This window comes from Pseudopodoces humilis, chromosome 8, assembly GCF_049639895.1.
Source record: "Pseudopodoces humilis isolate 2021_Gansu_Grassland_sample_001 chromosome 8, ASM4963989v1, whole genome shotgun sequence".
In the NCBI taxonomy this organism is placed as follows: Eukaryota; Metazoa; Chordata; class Aves; order Passeriformes; family Paridae; genus Pseudopodoces; species Pseudopodoces humilis.
Window position 1 is genome coordinate 33,512,857 of NC_142207.1, and position 23,717 is coordinate 33,536,573.

The 23,717-nt window shown below is 46.1% G+C and overlaps 1 protein-coding gene across 1 annotated transcript; it reads right to left on the reverse strand.

Moving 5' to 3' along the window:
• Window positions 1–82: 82 nt before the first annotated feature.
• Window positions 83–19,852, reverse strand: LANCL1 (LanC like glutathione S-transferase 1). Its single transcript, XM_005528889.3, has 9 exons — window positions 19,722–19,852; window positions 19,453–19,570; window positions 10,991–11,198; window positions 7,141–7,276; window positions 6,662–6,808; window positions 4,592–4,774; window positions 4,010–4,186; window positions 3,652–3,724; window positions 83–2,113 (listed from the first exon to the last, which is right to left on the reverse strand). Exons 1-9 carry the CDS (start codon window positions 19,803–19,805, stop codon window positions 2,037–2,039), a joined length of 1,203 nt encoding a protein of 400 aa, XP_005528946.1. The 5' UTR covers window positions 19,806–19,852; the 3' UTR covers window positions 83–2,036.
• Between the last annotated feature and the right edge of the window lie 3,865 nt (window positions 19,853–23,717).

Consider the following 23,717-nt stretch of genomic DNA (forward strand, 5'->3'; position numbering starts at 1 on the left):
CACAGCTATTATGACATATGTTGATCTCTTCAGATATAAATCCTGGTGACAAAGCAGGGGGTAGAAATAACCCAAAGTTAGGTTGTTTCAGCATTTTTATTAGACAGTGCTCCACTCGGCAGTTGTACACATGGCCCTGATGCTCCCCTGATCAGTGATCCCAGCACAAACCCTGGGACATTAACCATGAGCCAGGCTGCACAAAGCTCTCTTTTACAGAAGTGGTGCCCAGGAGAAACCCAGGCTCAGAGCAGCGTGCCTGCACTGCCAGCACACCAGCCAAGCTGGGAGGCAACTTCAAGCACTGTTGGATTAGTCAACTCCTCTCTGCTCCCCAGTCTGTGCTGCTTAGGTCCTGTGAATGATAGGGGATGCCTGCTGCTGTGTCCACGTGAGCCTGAGGCTTCTGACAGGGATGCCCACCCTCAAGGAGATGAATTTTCTGAATTCATGATGAATTTTCTGCAATTCAGGCTGTCTTTTGATGGACTTTCAGAAACCTATGATGGCAGTACTGGAGCATGGGCTTTGAGGAAACAAGTCAGCCTTCCAGGGCTGGTTTCTGCTCCTTGCCTATCCAGGCAGTTCTCAGAGGGCTCCCCATGCCCCTGGGGCTCAGCTGCCCTGCATTCAGGCACGTGTGAGTGTAACTGGGCCAGGTTTGGTGGTCCTGCTTCGCCACTGCTAGTCCAGGAGAGTGGCTGTGCTGCCCTGCTGCTTCTCCCCTGCCCTTATGGGACCTGAGGCACTCAGCAGCTTCAAAGATCAAAACCCATGTCCACGTTGGTGCAGGCTGAGGAGCTACCCTCAAACAGCATGAAGCAGTGTGCCTGCATCTGTAAACTTCCTTGAGCTCAGTGTTTTAGCTCATGCTCAGTGCTAACAAAGTGAGTTACAGAGTCAAGTCCCAGATTTCTGCGAACTGGTGAGGCATCAGCTAAGGATGGAAAAGCAATTTACTCCCTGCAAGTAGCTGATCTGCCTGACACAGAGCAGCCAGCTAACCTAGGACAGATTTTCCAGCTGGGTAGATGAGTGGTTGCAAATCAAATTACAGTAAACAGTAGCAAGGCAAACAAGTAACTCAAATTATATAGGTTTGGGAAAGCTTATAAAAGAAAACATGTAAAGAACATCTATACAGCTAATAGGTTAAATAATCTCAGAACTCAGTGGCATACATTCCTTTTCCCTTGTTGCTGCTGGTGGGCACCTGGCACCACCTAATACACAAATTTAAATAAAGACTGCAAAATAAGCTCTCAAAGCTAACAAAACACCACAAAAGCAAGCATGCTTAGCTCACTTTTGGACTGGAGGTTGCCACTGGATGACCAATGGACTAGCAAGGTTTAATGTAAGATGGCAGTGGATTCCTTGTCTGTCACTGGAACAAATGCACAGAAGAGCTATCCATAGCTTTTGCCTTTAGGGCAGGTAGGTGCAAACTCAGGACAAGCCTTTGGCATGTCAGTTCCAGCTTTGCCAGCTGCAGTAAGATATTACAAATGTATCTCAGACTCCACAGTCCATCACATTCGCTTCACGTGGCACAGCCCAGATACTGAACCATCTGCTCTCTGGGTGCTCAGAAAGAAAACACTTGAAAACAACTTCCAGGGCAACAGTCTCAGCTTTCCATCAGTTGTTCTCCAAAGGCAGCTAAATTCCTGCAACAATTCTATTTGTTAGCACAAAAAGAAGTTAAATAGCCCAGGTCACATTCAATAAAAAACTTCTTCCCAGGAAATGGGATACAGGAAATAGCAAAACTCTGTAGCCAACAAAACACTGTACAGTTCTCCCTGCTCCCACCTGCAGCCCTGAGTTTTTAAGGGACAACAGAAAAATCTGCATTCTGTCTTTTAAACTAAACAATGTAATGAGACAACTAGAAACGTTAGAGAACTCAGGAGGATGGATTTACATTCAGTTAGGTGAACAATGATGAGCCTGGGAAAAGGAGAAAGCAGCCTTGAACTGCGTTTCCAAGTGCAGAAGGATACAGGCAGAAAACTGCCAAGCAGGATTCAGGTTCAGAGTTCAAATGCAGGGAACCTGGCCTTGGTAGGCACCAGCAGGTCAGCAAGAAAGTAAATCGTTCCAGCCATTCCTAAGGATGAAAAAACACTGTGCTTCAGAGAAATTCCCTTTGGGCACCATTTTTTTCAGTTATCCAGGAAGTAAATGAGTTATGAAGACAGAAGAAAAGGTCTTAAATAATTTTCAGGGTCTGAGCCCATACCATTTCCTGAGGTTTCCCCAGCAACTTTGGTACTTCAGTGGGGAAAAGCATTTTGCAGTTTATCAAATGTTGAAAAGCACCTGGCAAAGCACAGCTCCAGCTCCCTCCCTTCTGCTTTACTGATCCACAAGTTCAACACTGGGCAGTTCTGTCAAACTCTGGTCCTTGTGACACTGCTGCCCAAGGTCCTCACTGGTTCAACTTCTGTTGTGCCTTGGCTTGAAGCAGCTTGGGCAGATTTAGGTTAGCTGGGGGGCTGGCTCCTTCAGCAAACAGCAGATTTTTGGGGAGCTGTTAGCAGGAGGCACAAAGTGCCATAGGAACCAACAAGGCCCATAAAAGTAGCCCCATTTGTTCCTCACCTTTAGAATCAAACTGGAACACTTAGGAAGGATTTCAATCCTTCAAAATCTACAGAAAAGAGACTGTCTGAGAAGCCAGGTTACAAATAACAAAAGGAGGCCTGTAGCCATGAAAGAATTCCCCTTGAGATCTGTATGCAAAATCTGTGTTGGATTTTTTTCCTCTTCTCCTAAGAGGACAAGATGCTCCAGCTAAAACATTAACCTGTGCTACAGGGAGACTGCTTCTGGGAAAAGTGTCTTGGGTTGCAGTGCAAGATGTAACCGAAAGTAAGTATTATATTCCCATCTGTTAAAACCAGTTTTGGCAGTGCTCTTTATCTCTTCCATGACCCATCCTCCCTCCAGGGTGATCTCTTTGTTCATGGGCCATTGAGTCTCACTGCAGGACTGATAAAATTACATCATCCCAGTGTGAGATGCTTCACCCAGGGGGAAGAGCCAAGCATCTAAACCTGTGTATGTTTGGAGACTCAGAACACCACAGCAGCTTTTCTCCACTCAATTCCCAGAGGAGAGAGACTGGACCCATTTGCACCATTGGACCTTCAGAGGAAAACTCCACCCTTCTACGGCATCACTGCTTCAAAGGAAGCTCATCTGTCACTGCAGGAGGACTGCAGCCACTATTTAATCAGACTGCTACCAACACTCTGGCCAACAGGGTGTCAGGTTGTACTCTTTGTCAGTGGGTTGCTTTTTTGTTGGTTTTATTTTTTGTACTACTGCATTTTTATTTTAATTTTCCTAGTAAAGAACCATTATTCCTATTCCCATATCTTTGCCTAAAAGCACCTTGATTTCAAGATTATAACAATTTGGGTGTTTACATTTTTCCATTTCAAGGGAGGTTTCTAGCTTCCTTAGCATACACCTGTCTTTTCAAACCAAGACAAAAGGGTAGAAAAACCCAGTGGGTACAATTTCCTTTCTGTCCTCTACACTGAGTTTTGCAAAGACTCCAGTGGAGCAGTATTTGGTTTTCCTTGGTGCTGGAAGAGCTTAGATCCAGGAGCAAAACACAAAGCTAGAGACTGAGATTACCTTCAAAGAGAGAGAATGGTGTGTCTGGAGTCCGGCACCCATGCTGCCCATAGCTTAAACACCACTCTGCAAACTGAGAAAAGAGGTACAAAAAGTGTTCAAATTTGGTTAAAGGCAAATCTTGGAAAGAAAATACTATCCCTTGTCCTCACATTACCCTCTGCAGAGCAAGGCTTCTGAGGGAAATCCCTTCTGCACAGGCTGTCACAGTGACTGCACTGTTGAAGGATTACTCTGGTGCAGCTGGTCAGATCTAGCTGCATGTCTGCCCCACTAGAAACTGGATTTCAAAGGCAAGGGCAGTGATGGAGAAGGCAGAAGTGAGTAAGCCTCTCTGCTGCCTCACAGACACTCTTACCTTGCACGCCCTGTAGAGGTATTTCATGTTCTGAGTGAGGTTGTACAGTGCCAGGAAGGCATAAGCGTTGCCAGCTGTGCCATGGCACAACCCGTAGCCTTTTTTCAGTAACCCATACTGCCAGATCACTTCTGCACACTGCAGGGCATCATTCAGGTACTGCTGCTCCCCAAAGACCTGTAGAGACAAGAAACAGCTCTCCTTGCTGAGGCAGTGGCCTCCAAACAAAGAGCATCCCTGTGGGATGCAGACGCTTGGGTGTCCTGCTGAAGTGACTTTGCTGTTTACTTTTTAAGGAAGATATTTTTAACATCATGAGTGACACACAACTAGCTGTCACCATCCATCACCTGCAACAGGGCAGTCCACACAACTTCATATTTTACATCTAGCATTAATGGATATTTTCAGAAATGTTTTTTTGACAAGACTTAATTTCTGTATCAGTCAGTGGTTCCTGTGGGGCGATTTCACTGTAACAAGCCATCCTATTTCCAGGTGAGGGGTGGTCTCCCAGCATATTCTCCGGAGGAAGTTTCACATGTAGGGGTTTCTGAGGGGTGTTTGCAAGGTTTCTGGTACCTTGTATGCCTGGATAAGCATGTAGATTACACCTGGTGCTCCATGGCACCAGTGGACGAGCAGGTCTCTGGTGTCACCGATACATGGAGGGTAATTCCCGGATAGGAACTTGAGCTGGCAGACATAGTCCACACTGGGCTTGACTGTGTTGTGCAGCTTTACTTGGCTCACTCCAAAGCCAGGCTATGAGAGAGAAAACATTTAAATCAGGGAGAATTACCATTCTGTCTGTCCCTAAGAGACCCAAGGTCTGCCTGAAAGGTGGAAACAAAGTCAACTATGGCTACATTCCCTCTTGCTCCTTCTAAGTTAAGTCATTTCTTTGGTTTGGGCTTTCACACTAAACAATTACTCACTCAGTCCCTGACTGCCCTGCCTTTTGGCAGGGATTTACAGTCCTACCCTTGCATCCTAGAAACAGAGACTGTTCCTAGCATGTCACCTGGTCCTCTAAGCAAGGCTTGCTGCTGCTTTTCCTAAAGATGAGCAGGAATAGCTTCAGGTACCCAGAGCTGAAGTAAGGACATAACAGTCTAAAATCAGTATTAAGGGTGATTCCTAGCATCTAGAGCATCTCAGCCCTTAGCTGCTGGGCCAGCCCAGCTGGCAGCCTGCAATTCTGTGTCTTCACAGATGCTGCTGGGTAATTTCAAGAGGTTGACTTCACTGCTGACCTCTCCCAATGACACTGCCCCACATGAAATCTGTGCAGTTCTAATTTCCCATGGCAGACTGCAATGAGCACTCTCATCTAAGGATCACATTGTTCCCAGGTTGGTAACTGGAAAATTAAAAATCAATACTTGTGCTGTAAAACCATTTGAGATAAAAGATGTTCTCCTCTCCATATTTCACATGCTTGCTTCTCCCAAGGCTTTTTGTGCATCATGCTTGGCTGTTCCAGGCTCCCTGTACTTCATATAGCACAGAAGCAGAAAGCCCATGTAGTATTTTATGGGGAGACTTAGAATTATTAAAACAGCCACTTGGGAACAAGCTCAGGGACTTGGTACAAATTTAGGCTCACAGCAGATTTAGGTCTCCCCTGCTGCTAGCTAGTTATTCTGTGCTCCTTGCATCCCCCTCTTGCCAAATCTTCTGCTTAAAAATCACCATCTCTTCCTCTCTGACCCAAAGAAGAGTTGTATTCACAGGACCTCTACTGATCTTCTATATGGGCTTTAAACTTTGACAGTCCTGAAGGAAAGCTCAAATGCTTGAAACCTGGTGGCTTCCTTTTCCACTTGCTCTGAGAGTTGTATCTAACAAAAGGTAACAGACTATTTCTAGACCAAAATATTTTACATTGCTCATGTGTGCTCTTAATGCTTTAAAAATTCAGTGTTATTTATTGCTGCTATTTTTCTAAGTGTTTAAGTACTGTAAATACATGCAGGAAGGGACCCACATAGGGGAATTATCACCCTCATTTTTTTCAGAGCCAGAATAGGGAATATTGACAGAGCTCCAGTGAGTTGTGCAAAATAGTGAGAAAGCATCAAAGCAAAGGGGTACTGCATCTCCCAGCCTCTTGTCTTGCTCTGCCTGCTTCAGGCACTACAGAACTCGGTTCCTTTATCAAAGACCAACCTCTTTCACGTTTAGAAGCAGGTTCTGCTTTGGATATTAAGGCATTTCCCACTTTCCTACTATGAGCACAATTTCTTCCACCATGCTTTTCTTTTCTCTCAGAGACTCTCACTCAAATGTTCTGACACTGCCCCAAGTAACCACCTCAGAAAACACAGGGAGCCAGCAGATACCAACAAATGTGAATACTTTAGAAGCAATTAACATGAGGGGGAAACTCAGACCCAGCTGAGCTACAGGCCTCCATTATGTGACACTGCTGGTTCACACAGGTCACGTTTCTCCACAGACCTCCAAGGCTGGAGATTCAATCTCAGATTTGAAGAAAACCTTCACAATTGGAAATGCCTGATAAGCACATGGGTAAGTCCATCAGACAAGGCATATTTCCCAGTTTGACATTACCAAGAGCCAATTCAAATGCTGTTCCTTATTCAAAGAAATGTGGAACAGCTGCTAAGAGCTCCTCCCATCTCTTACCTGCATGAGATAGTAGTAAATTCCAGCCAAACCATGGGCTGCTCCCACATAGTACTCCTGGTACCACTCATACATCAGTGGGCTCTTTGCTGTGAAGTTCCTCCTTTTGGATAATGTCTCTCCTGAGGCTACAACTGCTTCGCAGACCTGTGAACAATGGGAACAAACGTGGATGATGGAAATGTTGCTGTCTTGGACACAGCACAGTGAGTATTGTGACACTGAGAAAGATTTGCTTTCCTGCCCAAGCAGAGGATGGAATGAAATGTGTGCCAGTCCAGCACACATTTTACATGCCTATGGATTTGCATGGACAGTGGGGACGTGTGGTGCTTTATCCCTTGTAAGAAAAGCAGGCATACCATGATGTGGTTTCTCCCTTATTGCCAGAGTTCTTTATATCTAGCATTGATTTTTACCCACCCCAAGATGAATTGCATGGGAAGAGACAGGTAACAAATCAGCAAAAGGCACCCTACCTGCTGAATATGACTCTGAGGGATCTTTTCCTCTCCAAAGTGCTTATTGACAAACAGCAGTGCAGAGAGGTAGCCCATGCGCCCATAGAGGAGCTCATCTGGCACTCGTGGGTCAGTCTTGTGCAGGTGGAGCAAACTACAATGAAAAATCCACATGGGGGAGATGAGAGGACACTCAGTGCCACATAAACAAGCACTAAGGCTGCAGCTCAAACCCAGGGTTTGTTCCTTCATGCTGCCTGTGCCCTAGGAGTTGTCAGGCCAGGCTCTGGCTCTCAGCTTTCCATCTACATGAGGTGTGGTATTGCTGCTTGAGGGGGAAACCTGGGCTAAAAGAAATGGTCAGCATAAAGCTGCTGACTGCTCAGGAAAGGCTGCCCACCATTATCTCCTTGTCATGTTATTGGCAAGGCAGACACTGCCAAAAATCACTACCTTCAAATTAAATGGATCTCCTTTTCATTTGGCTGCTTAAGGAATACTAGAAAGTCAAACCAGTGCCAATGGTATGTGGAAAAATCTCGCCCCTAATGCTCAAAAGTCCTGATAGAAAAGCCCCCTCCTCTCCATGCCTGCAAATGGCCTGGGAAATGCTGTCAGGTGAGAAAGAGGTGTCTCCCTGAGCTAGAAATCTAAGTTAGAGGTGGAGCTACACATGTTGTTTAACATCAAGCTGCAGTGGCACATGGAAGAAATAGCCTCTAGGGAGAACTGAGCAGCAGTGAGGGCAGCTTGGCAAAGTGGGAGTGCTGTGGCTGTCTGAGCTTGCCTGGCACCAGGCTTTAGCCCACAAGTGCAGCATGGTGTCTGCTGCAGTCAAGTGTTTTCCTTGCCACTTGTCTATTATGAATGGTGATGTTCCTGTAGTGCTAACAAAGACTGATAGCACTTCACACTAATGCTTTGTAGCCCAATTCACTCTTGATGCAGTTTTTCCTCTGTTTTACCTCTCATCACACTTCCAGAAAGACTGGATGTCCTTCCCTGTCAGGGCAGCAGGTAGCAGTGTGATTGGATTTGGCTTTATTTTTCTGTTCACCTTTAAGACAGCAGTCTGGAAAGTGCCATCACTTTTAAAATAAGTGGCTTTAAGGCTGTTTCTTGGCTGTTTCCTGCTGTGAAACCAGCCAGGAAAAGCTCTGTGTACACTGAGCTTCCCTGAAGAAGAACAGAAAAGGTGCCCTGGCAGCCTTTGCTCCCTGGGCTCCAGGAACTTTGAAGCAATGTGTTGAAAAGTAAAGAAGCAATCAAACGCCTCAAGTAGAGAGGATGTCACAGCTGGGCTGTGACTTCTCATGGCAGGAAACTTCCCCTTGGCACTGGACCCCAAGGGAGAGGGGATTTTGAAGGAGGAATGAGAAGGGAGGGAGCAGTTTCTCAAGGTGGATTGGCTCTTGTACCACTTGACATGTGGACTGCTCCATGGAGGAGGTTTCTTTCTCACAGGTCAAACCCAAGAGACAGACTTTACACCCAAGGCATGGGTTTTCACCTGCAGGAGATGAAAGGAAAGGCCTGCTGCCTCCTCATGGCACCTGTCTCAAAGTCCAAGGAAGGCAGATTAAGAGGGTTTCCAAGTAGATGTCTGGACAGACAGACTCTGTCTTGCAGCAGGCTGGCCATAAGAGAAGCTGGCTGGTGATGTTGTTCAGCTCTGAGGTGTCAGAAAATGTCAGGTGAAATGCAAGGAATGGATGGATGCATGAACTGCAATACCAGCAGCAGGGATTTTCTCAGTTCTGGATGTGATATCTTCTTTTCATGGGAAAATCTGGAGCAACTGGACCTACTGTTCTTGTTCTTTGTGCATTACTGCTTTACCTCTAACTTCTTTTCAAGCAGGATCATCAGGGGAGGAAGCTTACCAGGAGCTTCTGCTGTTTTTGGAATGTCATGCATTCCAAAAGAGATGCCTGGGATGCTGCTGGACTGATTGCATGCAGAATGTGTTTCTCAGGTGTGTGGGGTAAATTGTGGTCTCTGAAAGGAAGAGCCACTCCTATTCACATTATCAGCCTATTACCTCAACTGCCAACAACCAGCAGTTTCTGGACAGAGGGAAATCAAGGCAGCTGCAGAGAAAAATGGGATTTTTTACATCATTGTCTCTGAAAGCAAAACTTTGACCTTCTGAATTGGTGGGAATCGACAGGACAAAGAGGGCTCCTAGAACATGGCTCAGATTTTCACAGACTCTTGGAAAATAGGCTGCCCTGAAACATCAGTCTCTCTAGAGCATAAAAACACATTTTTTGGTCATGAATTCACTTAGGAAAAAGCAAGCTTCTGTCTCTTCCACTGCAGGTAAAACCTGGCTGATGTATTCTCTCCACTGGCTCTATAAAGATGACATGCTTTAGAAGACAGAGGACAAAATGCAGAGGCCCTTCTTCTCCACAGCTTTGATAAAATTGCTCTTTCTATGCACTTGCACTGTACAGCTCAGCAAATGCTCTGTAACTGAACAGCATACTCAAAAACCATTAAAGGCAGCTACTTCTCAAAGAAATACTCCATTTTAAAGGAGCATGGTCAGGCTAACTGCTCTGGGAATTGAGGGCAGAGTAAGGACAGCGTAACAGTTCATTTGAGAAAGCCACATTTTCCTGTTTTCCTCCTTGCAGATGTATGAAGAAACCAATTTCCAGTGGTCTGACTTTATTACACCATTAGATGGCAGTGCAAAATTAATCACAAGATTCCATTCTGCCACCAAAGCATAGGCAGAACAAGAGGGTTATGGGGAGGGGGGATCTCAGCAAGAAAACATGAATTAGGGACTGTTTTTACAACCTGGGACTTATGCACTGACCACAACTGACCAGTGCTGTTTGTCAGATCAATTCCCTTTTTTATTAGAAAATATGTTAATCATAGTGAGATTTGCCACTTTGTCTAGATTATTATCAGAATAAAGAAAGAGTTCTGTCCTCAGACTGATTGTATCTACATAAACCAGAAGCTATTCTTAGTAAAGGGAGTGGGAACTTGGTGCCCAAACAACACAGACACTTCTGATTCCCACCTGCAGCTTTTTAAAATTGCTATTACACATCACTTGCTCATGGCTGTATAAGGGCAGTCAGAGTTCTGAAATGTCAGGGGTTTTGTCTTTCTTTCTGCTAATCATGTATAAATGGAAACTCTCCACAGGGCTGTTTCTCACCTTCTTAAAATCCATCTCCCTTAACTGAGAAATGCTTGCAACTGCATCTCCTTAACTATTTTCCTTCCTCTGCACATGCTGATTTATGACTGCTTGTTTGTCCTTTTCTTGTCTTAAGTACCCCAAAAAAATACATGTGAAAACAGTCGAGGAAAGGCAGGAAATAGAAATAAATGAATCATAACCAGCTGCATTCTGCAGTTGAAAGGGATGCTGTCAATCTTAGGTTTAAGTCAAAGACAACTAATAAAGAACAAGGGGAAGCAAGTACCAAAATTAAATCTAATAATCTTACCACATTTTTCCTTTTCATCAAAATGACTGTAAAGCTAAATTAAAATGTTCTCAAAAAACACCAAACCCCACCTTCTGTGGTTTTTTTGTTTTGTTTTTAATTTTGGCACTTTTATTCTTCCTGTGTTTATCAGAATTATTTTTAAGATGGCAACACCAGCTGAACAATATCTTTGCTCCCCAGCCTGCCATGCAAACGTGTTTGTCCCTAAACCACCTCTTCCACCAGGGCAGGAAAAGTTTTTGCTGCCTTGCTGAGTTATTGGGTTGTTTCTCATACGAGACTGCAACAAAATGTATTCACATAAGTCAGAGAGTGCCTCACACAAGCCCAGACCAGCTCTGTGAGCAAGAGGAAGGTCAGGTCACAGACATAAGTAAGTGTTTTACCGGATGATGCAGTCCTCTGCCTGCTTCTGGTTCTGCAGCTTGTGGTAGATGACAGCAGCCACTGCCAGGGGCCCGGCATCACCACACAAGAAAGTGATGGATCGCTTGGTCATGCATCTCAGGCTCTTCTTCACGTAATCATGGGCCACCTCAAGGTAGGCTGGGTCTCCATAGACATCATACAGGTGCAAATACAGCAAAGCAATGCCTGCAGAAGGAACATAAAGGTTGCATCCACTAGAAATGTTTGCTCTGTTACTTTAATGGACCTAAATGTCTGGCCTGGCGCTCATCTAGGGCATAAGCCTTACAGGCAGGCTTCTCAGGGACATAACCCACAGCTTCCTTTCCTGCTTTGTCATCTCCTTGTAACTCGATGCTGCTTGTGAATGGATGGCAGGTCATGACAACAGCAGGGTCTGACCCAGGAAGGCCTGGAGAGCAGCACGGAATTGCATAAAATTTTATCTACAATTACATAAAATTTTAGTAGCAAGGAGCAAAAGATGAGACCTAGACAAACCCACCTAACCCATACACTGTACCTGTGACTTCTGCTCAACAGTGAAGGGGAAAAAATATCATCTTTGGGCAGATAGTACTTGTGACAGAGCAAACTCAGTTGTCACCTTCTCTGTTTTTTCTCCATCATTAGTGGGTAAGCAGTTGGGTCACTTAGCTTGGATTTGATTTATAAAAAAAGTGACACAGCATCAGCACCAAGAAACAGCACCCTTAAGACATCCAGACATCCTACTTGACTTTTTTTTTAATTATTATTTCTTTCTTTATTTTTTTAAAATTCCTTTCCACTGGGAAGCACCAGCAAGGTTGTTACAGTTCCCTGGACATCATCTCCTGTTGTTGAGCAAGTCCCAAGCCCTAGAGCAAGGGCTGGTTCATCCTAGGAAAAAGGGGACGGCCCAGTTCTCCTCTGCAGCACATCTGTCATGACATCAGCCCTTGTCTGAAACACAAACAGCTGCCTGGAATACTAGAAAAGGCTGCATGGATTTCCAAAGGACTGGCCAGCTACAAAAACAATTCTTCTACTGAGCAGTCACATCAATTGCTGTCCTTTGCCTCTGTCTGCCTTGTCTTCACCCAGCTCTTGATGCTTTTAGTAGGTAAATGAGGAGTTCTCAGTAAGTCTATGCCTGAGAGGTCTGTCACAACTGAACCCTCCTTCTGATCTGGGAGCCATCCTCAAACCTGCACTTAAGAAAGCTACTGGCCTACATGACTTTGAGAAGAGCTTATTTCTCCCCTTAACAATAATCATTTCTAAGAAGACTCAGGTCCTGCATTAAGTCTAAATTAATAGAGCCAATCTCTGCAGATTTTGATGTGTTAAGGTCAAGAGGGCAAGTGTGCTGCAAAATTACAGTCCAAGGTACTGAGGACAATTTCAAACTTGGATAATTTTCTCATTTTGCATGGGTAATCTCCAAAACTTCATGTTGCAGACAATTCAATTCCACATGTACATTATATATAAACTTTCATTTCCTGCTGAAGCTAATAACCTTGTCCTCTCTTTAAGCAATTCAGTGCTAGCAGTTCTAGAGAGAGCTCAGGTGTACAGTGCCATCACTCAAGTCTATAAGGATGTAGATATAAAGCTCTTTTTTTAAAGGGGAACCCTCCTTTTCCAGCTAGAGAATGTCAAGTGACTCTCCTTCATATATTTAGTACCTAGCACATCTTCTAGACTCTTATTAGCCTGGTAACTGCCTGAGCACAACGTGCACTTTTGACTTACCTGCTTTAATATACAACTTCTAGCTTTTTAAGTAGTTTCTATTCCCACTGGCATCATACCACCCTAATTATGCACATAAGTACCCTGCCAAGACCACTGCAAGGACTGGATTCTTAGAAAGTAAATCTCAGCATTGTTTTCCTCTGGTTTCTTCACCTCTCCTCTTTTAAAACATTTGTCACCCCCATTCCTCCCAGAACCAAGCATCTTTGGAAAGACTCCAAAAAACCACTGACCTGTACTAAAGGATGAAGTTGCTTTCCCAAAACATTCACTTTTCCTTTTTGTTTAAAACTGAAAAGTCTATAAACTGCATCTAAATCCAGTTTTCTTAATTAATCCCTGTTGTTGTTTAATACTGGCAATATGCCAGGTACCCATGAAAGTTGCTCACCCTCTTCTGTTAGACTTGGGCAGAGGAGAAGGGGAAAAAAAATTATGAAGGGTTCATGTGTTGAGATAAGGACTGGGAGAAAAAAACACTATGAGGGCAAAACAGGTTCAAATTTAAAAGGTATAAAGTAAATTTATTATTAACAGAGTCAGATAATGAGAAGTAAAATAAGCCTTTAAAACACCTTTTTTTTTCCCAACCTCTCCCTCCTTCCCACTGACAGCACAGGGAGATAGTGTGGGGGTTTTTGGTCAGTTTATCACTCCTTGAGACATTCTGTTCACTCAGGGAGAGGAGTCTTTCCTTCTGCCATGGGGTCCCTCCCAAGGACAAACAGTTGTTCCAAACCTGATGTGCTGTGGGTCACTTGTCCACGGGGTACAGTCTTTTAAGGATAGGCTGCTCTAGTCTGGAACCAAGGGCCCTCTCTCTGTCTGCCTCTGGAATTAGGAGCTCTCTCACTGTTTGGGTTTCCCACTGGATCACAGCTTACTCTGGCATCCACCCACTCTGGCACAAGCACTTTTCCCACGGGCTGCAAGTGGATCTCTGCATCCCCTGTGGACTTCATGCATTACAGAGGGACAGCTGCTTCACCACGGTCCTCACCATGGCAGAGGTTCATTCCTCATTCCTGCAGAGGAATCTCGGCTCTGACGCTTGGAGCACCTTCTCCCCCTCTTCCTTTCCACTGACCTTGGTGCCACCATGTTTTTGCCCACATCTCCTCACTTCCTCCTCTTTTCTGACTATTAGAGAAACTGCTGCTTGTAGGTACCACTGTCAACAAGTTCCACTAATTCAAAGATCCTTGTAAGATTCTGCAGTGCTGAGAGGTTGATCTCATCTAGGTTCCAGGTCAGGGAATGGCTCATCGTATTTCTGCTGCTGGCCATGCAGCAGCACCTCCCCACCCCTGGAGAAAAAGCTGCTCATGCAGTGTTTTGATTTTCTTCTTAAGTATGTCAGAGGAGTTACCAACCTCTGTATTTGGGCAAGCAGAGTATCCACCTTCAGAGCCATCACAGAGAGACTGGCTCTGCTGAACATGGTAGAAGCTTCTAGCAGCTGCTCATGAAAGCTAACCCTGTGGCCCTCCCCTGCTACCAAAAAAAAACCAGGCCATGCCAAATCAACACAATTCCTCAAAGAATTCCTTACTCCCAAACTGATCAGAAGGGTGGAATCAGAGCTGCCTTCAGCTTGCTCCTCGCTCTGTTGCCATCTGTGAGCCCCAGAGGGGGGAAGGCAGCAGAGGAGGGCAAGCACAAGCATGAAGAGGCTTACAAAACACAGCCACCTGGGTGGGGATATCCTGTATTAACCTGTGTGCCAAGACACTGGCAGAGCATTTCAGAGGCAGTGCAGACTAGACACAAGAGCATCCACACGGTGACTTTGGCTCAGTTAAGGCAGTATTGCTCTGCAGAAGCTCTTCCACAGCTCTGCCTCACTCCCTCTCCAATATTCTCCCGACCCCGACCGGGTAGGTTTGTGACTTACTGGGTGTTTGTCTGGCAGGCTTTAAGTGGTATGCAAACATGGCATCACCAGACACATGGAACTAGGTAGGCTGTGGATCTGCTCCATTTCTGTGTGCCCTGGAGGTCTGGTGTCCCAGTGGAAATGTGACGTAATTTTGTGACCTCTGATTGTTTCCAAGCAGAACTGCCATACAGTGGCTGCCTGTGGCCTGCTGCTGCCAAAAATGTCTGGGCTTCGTTCTATTTATTGTTTACTACTAGACCTTCTCTGTAGTTTCTCAGATGTCCAAGTTTTTTGCTTCTTGCCCCTGCTGCAGAGCCAAATGAGATGGGGAATTCATCAGAGAGTCCTTGATGGCAGAGGGCTGCACTGAACACGTGCTACTGACAGACCAAGAGGGCTCTGAGGACTGAAACAGCCACCTCCAGCATGCAGAGAGCTAATACACTGGAGCTGTGTGTTGATGCCCAAGATGCTTGCTCACTGCAGGGAATCAGGAGGCCAAAGTCAATTCTGCATGTCTCACAAAGCCTGCTTAGTCAAATACCTTCAGAAGGACAGTGAACAGCACCTCTCTCCTCTCACCTTCCTGCATGGTAGGTGCAGAGGGCTAGATGCAGAGGGCTACTTTGCATTAGAGATTTGAGTGGGGTAGTACGTAGTAGAAATTGAATTGTTTGCTGGCTTGTGCTGATGCCCTGACTTCAGCAACCATTGCTTTCAACAGAGCAGGCACTGCTGGAAATACCAGGAAAGGTTTTGCTTCTGAGCTTAAGCTTTGCAGTAGGCAGAAAGAGTATCTCATCCATATGACCATCCTCTGATGGAAGAGCTGTGCCTCAACTTCTCTGCAAGTTTAGACTTGGTCTTTTGTTGGACTGCAAGCAGTTTGCTTTGCAAGCAATTTATGCCATTGGACTGTTCTGAACATGCCTCCTTGCCCAGCAGGAGCTGAGCTGTGCTTCTACTAAGGAAAGGAGGTTGCTGCAAGAGGATATTCTGTTCCAAACCAACCATCTAGAGTCCTAAAGGATCTCAGAGATCTTGCACTGACCCAGGGCAGTAAGTCAGCCAGCAGCCTCAAAGCAGGATGTCAAACACAGAGGGAAGAAGCAGAAACCTCTGCACAATCATGAAGCCTGATGGTTTCTAATGAGACACCTGATGCCATTTTATTAAGTCAGCCATGGGGTAAGAGAGCATGGATGGCTCAGCTTTATTGCCCAGCTCAAATGATAATTAGCATCTTTCCTGGTGCAGACACATGGGATGCTACACTGCACTCCTAAATGCATGCCAAAGCCATGCTCCATGCAACAGGGAGACATCTCTGGAAGTCCACATGCAGAACTGGCTGGGGAGCCAATCCGCAGCTTATCTTCCTAGTGCACTGTGGGGCAGTGATTATCCAGGGTGCCTAAGCATTTATCCTGCCTTAAAAACTGGGTAACAGAACTTCTTCTGTAAAATGTTTTACCCCATCACAAAATCCTACAACAGGTTAGGTTAGCAGGGATCAGTGGTGATCTGCTCCAACCCTCTGGAAGGAAGGTCAACCTCAAATTTGCATGCCACTGCTCTGGGCCTTGTCCAGTCAAATACTGACTTGCTTCAAGGACAGGAATTTCACAAAAACTTCCTGCTAAGCATTTGGCAGGAACGTGGTTTATGTGAGTGACCCAAGACACTCTATTATCTCTCAGTAAATGCAGCCTCACTTTCTCTTGTTCTGTAGGGATTATCTGAGGATTCCCATTTTTCTGAACAGGACTAAAAGGGACCTAAGTTCTCTGGGTTCTGAGGTTAAGAAAAACATATTGCACCAAAGTGAATGAAGTGTTTTTCCTGAAGTTTTCCTGAACTGATTCATTTATGATTTTCATTCTTACATGGCTTTCCTTTCAAAAGACAACTAAACCCTGCCCCTTGTCCTTACTTGCCAGTGGGCCAACCAAAAGCTGTGGATGGGGCAGACCAGCTGGACTTACTGGGCAGTTTCAGAGGCCCTCCAGTGTTGAAAGCCACGAATAAGACACTGACAGAGAAAGAAATGCTTGCATGGGAAACAAATTCCAAATGCACTACCATAGTGTGGAGGAAGGTGAATCTCTCCCTTACATACTTCATCACCTTGGAAGAACACAGCAGTCCAGCAGACACTGCACTCAGGAGCACCCTAGCTTCTGCAGTCAGCTGGTGTCAAGAGTGAATTTCCTTCCATTCCCTTTCCATCAGCTGTGCTCCCAGTCAAGACAGTCTTTGGAGCAAGGCCTTCTGCATTATCACCAACAGGCATGTACGTATCCCTCAGCATCCTCGTGCTAATCTGCCTGAAAATGGATGAGGCCACTGTGCTCCTGCCAGGATCTGAACTCCTTCCGACTCAGAATTAGCTTAGCACAGTTCAGCTTTCCTCAGTCAACACAGGTTGGGAAAGAACTCTTCCAGCAGTCTCCCTAAACTGATGAAAAGCCAAAGCAGAACACAACAGCTGATGCTGGTCTGTACTCAGGCATGTACCTGGTGCTGCCTATGGGGCCGTGATCTCTATGGGGAACTGAATGACAATGTAATAAGATGATTCAAATATGTTATGAGGGCATTCAGCCATACACTGGATAATCTTCATCCAAAGTGAGTTTTCACTGCCTCTGAGCTGAAAATCTGAATCCTTCCCTCCCTCTGCTCCAAATTCTCAAGCCAAGAAGCCGTGGCTGCCCTGGCACAAGCGCACGCTGGGGGAACAGGGCTCTGTCAAGTGTATTATGAGCCCCAAAGTAAAAATGCCAGCATATGCTGTGTATTACTGAGTGTAATGTAGTACACTCAAGTATGTTACATCTCACACAGTTTGTGCCAAGAGAGCCATATTTCAAATCTCCCTTATTAGCGGCCACAAGAGTAGGGTTTATTTCAGACTGCTGGGCAATGATTCACATGAGGAGATACTCAACAAGCCTTTCCTACACAAGCAATTACAGGAAAAAGCTGCTGTCTTGGCCCAATTAATTTTGTCTCTGGAAACCAGCTCTGAATAAATTACTATAGCTAGAATTGGAAAAGAGGGTAGGGTGACAAAGTCATAGTATAACATCTGCAAACTTCACCATGCTGGCTGTGACTTCCAGGAAATCCATCCATGGATTTTTTTTCCTATTAGCCAAGGCAAGAAGGCTGTGTGCCATTGAGGAATGATCTCTGGGAATAAAAGAGAAGAATCCCTCTTGAGAAACTCCCTTCCAAATGAAAAGAAGCTGTAATCCTACCAGAGTTCTCAACCACTGTTTCATAACTGCAGTCATTTTCCAACATGAAGTACCTTAGGACCACCTCAAGAAAGGCAACATGGCCTATGGGGGAAAGTGTTTTCCTTCTTCTCAAAGACTTTGAGAGTACTCCTAACATCTACTCTCCTCTTGCTTTGTGTCCTGAATTTTCTGGCCAGAGGCAGACCCTGCAATCATGACTGAAGACTACCTTTACCCAAGCAATGCTTTTCATCAGAGGGGACTTCAGTACAGGATCACACAGACTGGAAACCTGAACATGTCTCCCAAGGTGAAATCAGCCAGCACTCAGCAGAAATGCAAAAATTCACTGGCAGCAGGAGCAGAGTGCTGCCAAGACAGCAGCTGACGAAATCAATGTTCTCCCACGCTGGAATTTAATACTGGCATCCTAGCATTTCTTATGAACTGCTCTTGAGTGCCTCAGTGCCTGCCTGCCTTACTAGAATTTCAAAGCAGGCCTTTCTAGCACTGCTGTCATCAAGCTGCAATGTTACTTTAGCACCAACACAGTGAACACCACTCTCCTAAGCAAACTGTTGGATTTAAATTCCACAGCACCCACACACAAGCTAGCCACACCCAGCTAGTACTGTAGAAAGCTGCCATTTAAGATTGCAGCATACTGCCAAAAGAAAAGGAGCAGCACCAAAAAAAATCTTGCAGCAAGCATGAGATTAATTTCAGCTACCCTAGGGTCTCTCTCCATAGGGCCTGGCACAGCGCAGAAGGCAGGAGAAATGACAAAGCACACAGCAGCAGCTAAAAATGGGGCACAGACAAAGGTGTGTCCTCCCTGGCACCAGTGGTGAGAAACAGGGATGCAAAGGCAGGATGCACTCCCAAGGAAGGAAAACCAGGTTGAAAATGCAGAATAGGAGAAAGGCAAGTTCCTGGAAGCTTTGCACACTAGTTAGTATGAGAAAGGCTTCCACACTTTGTTATACTCACATTAGCATTTCTGCTCCTTCTGACAGGCACTGGAGCAAAACCAGCGCTCACTAAGTGGAGTGGCACTACCTGGGGAACAGGAATGGAGCAATCTGACAATAAGACAACGTCATCAGATAAAATTCAGCCCAAACAGAAAAGATAGACATTATCTGAGGCCATAAAGCTCACTGCAGCCAGATGCAAGGACTCCTTGTAGGTAACTGACCTACCACGTACACCTGCCTACTTCATGAGCACAGGTTTTGTTGTCATCATCCCCACCGCGGCTGGGTTTGGAGCCTGTTCCTCTGAAGGCTCCCATGCCTACTCTCAGGCAAGTGCCAGCACTATTAACCAAGACTAGACCCAATCCTGTCCTATGACACTGGTGTCTTCACTCTGTAGCATGAAACCTGCTTCAAAAACGGGGGCTCCAGAGAAAGACATCCCCTTGTTCTAATGGGCTAAAACATGCAGAAGACGTGCCATTCTTGACGTGGATCTACAGTGACCATTCCAATGGCCAACTCCCCACGGAATGCCAGGATCTGATCCAGAAGTCCGCTCCAGGCAGCTCCTGCTCCATGGGATCCGACCCTACCTGTCCAGCCAGTGTACGCGCTGCAGTCATGCGGGTCGGCCGACTTGAGGCCCCTCTCCATCTGCTGCAGCAGCTCCCTGATTTTGTTATTCAGCCGCTGTGTGAACTCGGGGGTCAGCTGTGGAGAGAAAACCCACCAAACGTGGTTTTGCAGGCGGCTGGGCACCAGCAAAGCGAGCACACCCTACGGGCGCGCAGCCGGGGAGCCGCGTTTGTAACATGCTATACACGGCCGGGGCCCGCAGCCGCCTCTCCCCATCCCCGCTCACCCGCCCGGCCGCATCGAAGTAGCCGGTGGCCAAGGATTTGTCGTAGTCCGCGTAGGGGTTCGGAAGTGCTCTCTGCGCCATCATTTTGCCGCTGAAGCCCGCTGGGCTCGGCTGGGCTCGGCCGCGGCCCGCCCCAGCTCCGCCCCGGAAGGCGCCGGTGCCGCCGCTCGGCCCTTCCCGCCGGGGGCGGGCTGCGGGCCCGCGGGGCCTGCCGGAGAACCGGGCTGCGGGCTCTGCCCGATTTAGAGCCCTGTGGAGTTAAGGGCAGCTCATCATGTAGGGTTTCATGTGGCTGATGAGGCGATTGCGGCTGGCCCGGTGGGGTTTAGGGGCCCATTGCTGGTGGGGCTTTAGGGAGCCCTTTGGAATATGAGGTCCCTTGTGGGGCTTAGGGACACTGTGGGGCTGAGGGGAGCTGTCTCTGGCTGTCCCCGTGCGATTTCGGGCCCCTTACCGGTGGCCTTGTGCTTTTCAGGAGTCCCATGGTGGGGGTCCGTGTGGGGTTTGGGTCATTTGGCTGCCCTGTGGGATTGGGGACCCTGTGGGATTGGGGAGCCCTGCAGCAGCCTTGAGCAGATGGGCACCGCGTGGCTTTGGCCCTAAGCTGCTGCAGGTGCTGATAGAGGGTCAGCCCAAGGAGAAAGTGCTGAGTCCTGATCCATCCCAGCAGTATTTCCTCACTTGGGGTGGGATCCAGCCTGCATGGGGGACAGGGGCTCTTCATCTCACCTGTGCTGGCTGAGCTACATCTTCTTCATGAAGAGGTTAGGTCCCCATAACTCACAGGGCTGAGCAGTGCTTTTCCTCCTAAGTACAACAATAACGCGGTGCTGCTGGGGCTCTCCTTGCTGCTGGCGTGGGGCAGTGTGCCCCTGTGCAGCTATCCAATGGAATTTGTGCTGCCAGGTAGCGTTCACTGGGCTAACAATTCCTTGTGAGCTGTATTCCTCAATCCAGGCCTTGCTGTAACACTGCCCAGCTCCCTTTCTTTTCACCTTATGGGCCTGAGATGATGTGATGTCGTGCTTGAGCTGTGGCTTGCTGAAGTGTGTGATAGGTGCAGCTTTGGGGCTCTTGGTGCCTTGTCACGGTCTAAATGCAGTGACACTGCCCCTTGTAGGAGCTGAATCCACCTGGGTGGGTTTAGGGGGAAAATGCTGCTCTAAGAATTTACATGCTGGTGACTGTGAATACCCTGAGAACACCCTGCTCCATTCTTTATTACAATAAATAAAATTAGATGTCAAAGAAAAAAAATAAATTATTTCATGATATGGTGAGAAACAAGCATAAAAGAAGGAATCACAATTATGTTTGCTTTCAGATCTTTTTTCACTCAGCTGTTGCTTGTTTAGTGAATTTCAATCATGTAAACATTGCCTTGCATTCAAGGCAGGGAGATGGACTACAGTTTTAGTATTCAGGGAGGCAGCTCTAGCATCAGCAAAAAATAATGTGGAGTCTTCTGCTTCAGGCCAAATTCACAGCCTATATCATGGTCTTCCATCTGCAGGTCAAAGCAGTATTCACTGCCCTGCTTCCCTCAGGCACAGTTCAGTATTAACTTCCAGCGTAAGGTTTTTATTTGATTCCTCACATTATTTGTTTTTCCTGATCACTTGAAGACAAGGATGGTTCTCCAAAATTATCCTGCCTCTTCTCTTCACCAGGGAGCCAAGGAGTTATGTTTCAGTATATTATTTTCTAGCTGGTCATGGTCCCTTTGGCTTTGGTGCACCTCTTGGTGCCAGGGTGAGCCCAGAAATCCAGGCTGCAGCTGTCACTCAGCCCAAGTAAGAGGCTTGTGATTCGTCCTTAGTAACCTGCCCGTGCAGAATAGGGAATAGAAGAAAATCTGAGCTTGAGAGGAAAGCTGCTCCTGTGCTCTCCCAGTCTGGGCTGTTTGGGAGTAGTGGGCTTCTTTGAAAAGGATCCTGCTGCATTCTCTAAAAAAACCCCAAACTATTAAAGCAGATCTGTTCAGAACACATCTAGAGAGGGATCTTGTGTGAATGCAGCTATGAGAGCACAGAGAAGATGGTGAGAAAGCAATCTCTAGTAGTCCTCCTGGCAGTCCTGTCACAGTTAGCCCCAGAAAAATCTCTCTGAAGTGACTTGTGATCAGTGGTTGAATAGATGGCCCCAAGTCTTTCTGCCTGTGAGAAAACTAAAGGATATAATATTTTCTGCTCCACAACATTGTCTAAAAGACAAATCCATACTAAATCTTAGCAACATAAGAAGAGCCCTGGCTGCTGGTGGTCCCAGCTGGACTGGTAGCATATCTGTGGATTACATGAGTGAAATGGATGTTCCACAGTCCTCCTTGAAGAAAGCCTCAACATGCCTGGGTGTCTGCTCCCTCCTCATTCCAGTGAGGATATGAAACCAAAATCTCTGACAGATGTTACAGCTGCTTGCATACTACGTGGCATCCTGCCTGAGGGCGTACTGAAACATCTTCCTGAGAGGAGCTGTCTCCTGCTGGAGACCGTCCTTCACCGGCTGTAGGCATCCATCAGTTCTGTAAACTCACCTGCAGCGAATCTCCATGCAGCAGGTGCCCAGTGTGGGCAGTGTAGATGCAGACTTGCAAGTGGCCTTTCCAAAATGGTAGTTTGCCATCTGTCCCCCCTCCACAGCCTCCTCTCAGGGTCAGACCGACCTCACACAGCAAGCTCCGTGCTGTGAGCCAGATGGGCTTGGCATGGTAACCTGTAATAGTAAATGTGAGGGTTGCTTGTTATCCTTTGCGTGCTGTATGTGAGGGAGTGCAGAGAGCAAGGGCAGAGTGTCCTTCGTAGCCTTGTCAGCTAGAAAAAGGAATTTGAGAGGCTGTGTGGAAGTGCATGGTCATCCTCAAGGTGTGTGTGTCCTGGAAAAATGTACTGCCAAAGTGCTTGGGCGGTGGGAGGGGTTTCATCTGCTGAAAAATTGCCCAAGGGATGTCTCAGCAGAGCTACTTCATCACAGAACTGCTGCAATACAAGATTTTTTGTGGACATTTAAGAGGTGTAATCCAAGTTGTGACATTTAACTCCCCATCTCTGCTTTGGTTTGTTTCTTTTTGGTGTTGACTTCTTTGTGTTCCTGTTTCAGACAGCACAGAATAAAACTGAGAAGCTTCCCATCTGTATTCATTACCCTCTCTTACACATTATTTGTTCAACAGCAGCATAGCTAAAGATACTGTATACTTAAGATTGATGTCCAAATGTCCTAGGACATGTAAAAGATCAAAATCAAAGATGCCCTTTTCTTACTTTTAAATAACACTTTTGAGTATCAGGTGTTGTTTCTGCCATGGTGCTATGTATAAACTAGAGATAATTTTAGAAACTTTGCCGTTCTTTTATTATTAGAGCCACAGCTCCCCATATTCAATCTCAGTAAAAATGCAAACCTACATCAAGAAATTGAACATCTTAATGTTGTTCTGAAGCTAAGTAGCTCGGCTTTGGAAGGTGAGACAAATGTTATATGTCAGGATTATGAGTGGAATTTTTTTCGTTTTAGAGGGGTATCCAGGAGAAGGGAAAAGCATCCTACTTTATTGTATTTTCTTCCATTTTATGGATGGAATTGATTGTTTTTCTTTTAACAGCTTGTATGAAGAGATCAAAGGATAAGTATTGGTCCCATAATTTGATCTGAATAGTTCTAGTTGATTCTATTGATAGTATTTCTGGGGAGCGGAGCTCACCTGTATCCTGCCAGTATTTTTTGTGGCCAGGTTATTAAGCCAAGCATTCAGTACAGAGAATTCTGACTCTGTGCACAAGCACAGTGGGGGGGCTTTGAGCTAGTGGTTCCCACTCAGATCTCAGAGCTATAGCAGGTGCTTCTGTGAAAACACTGCTCACAAGGCAAAAGAAAAAAAAATAATAAAGTAAGAAGGGAAAAGAGCACAAAACTAGGAATGCTGTTACATGTGTCTATGGCTCACCTGCATCTCACATACTGTCTCGTGTCCTAGATAGCAGAACTAGAAGCAGG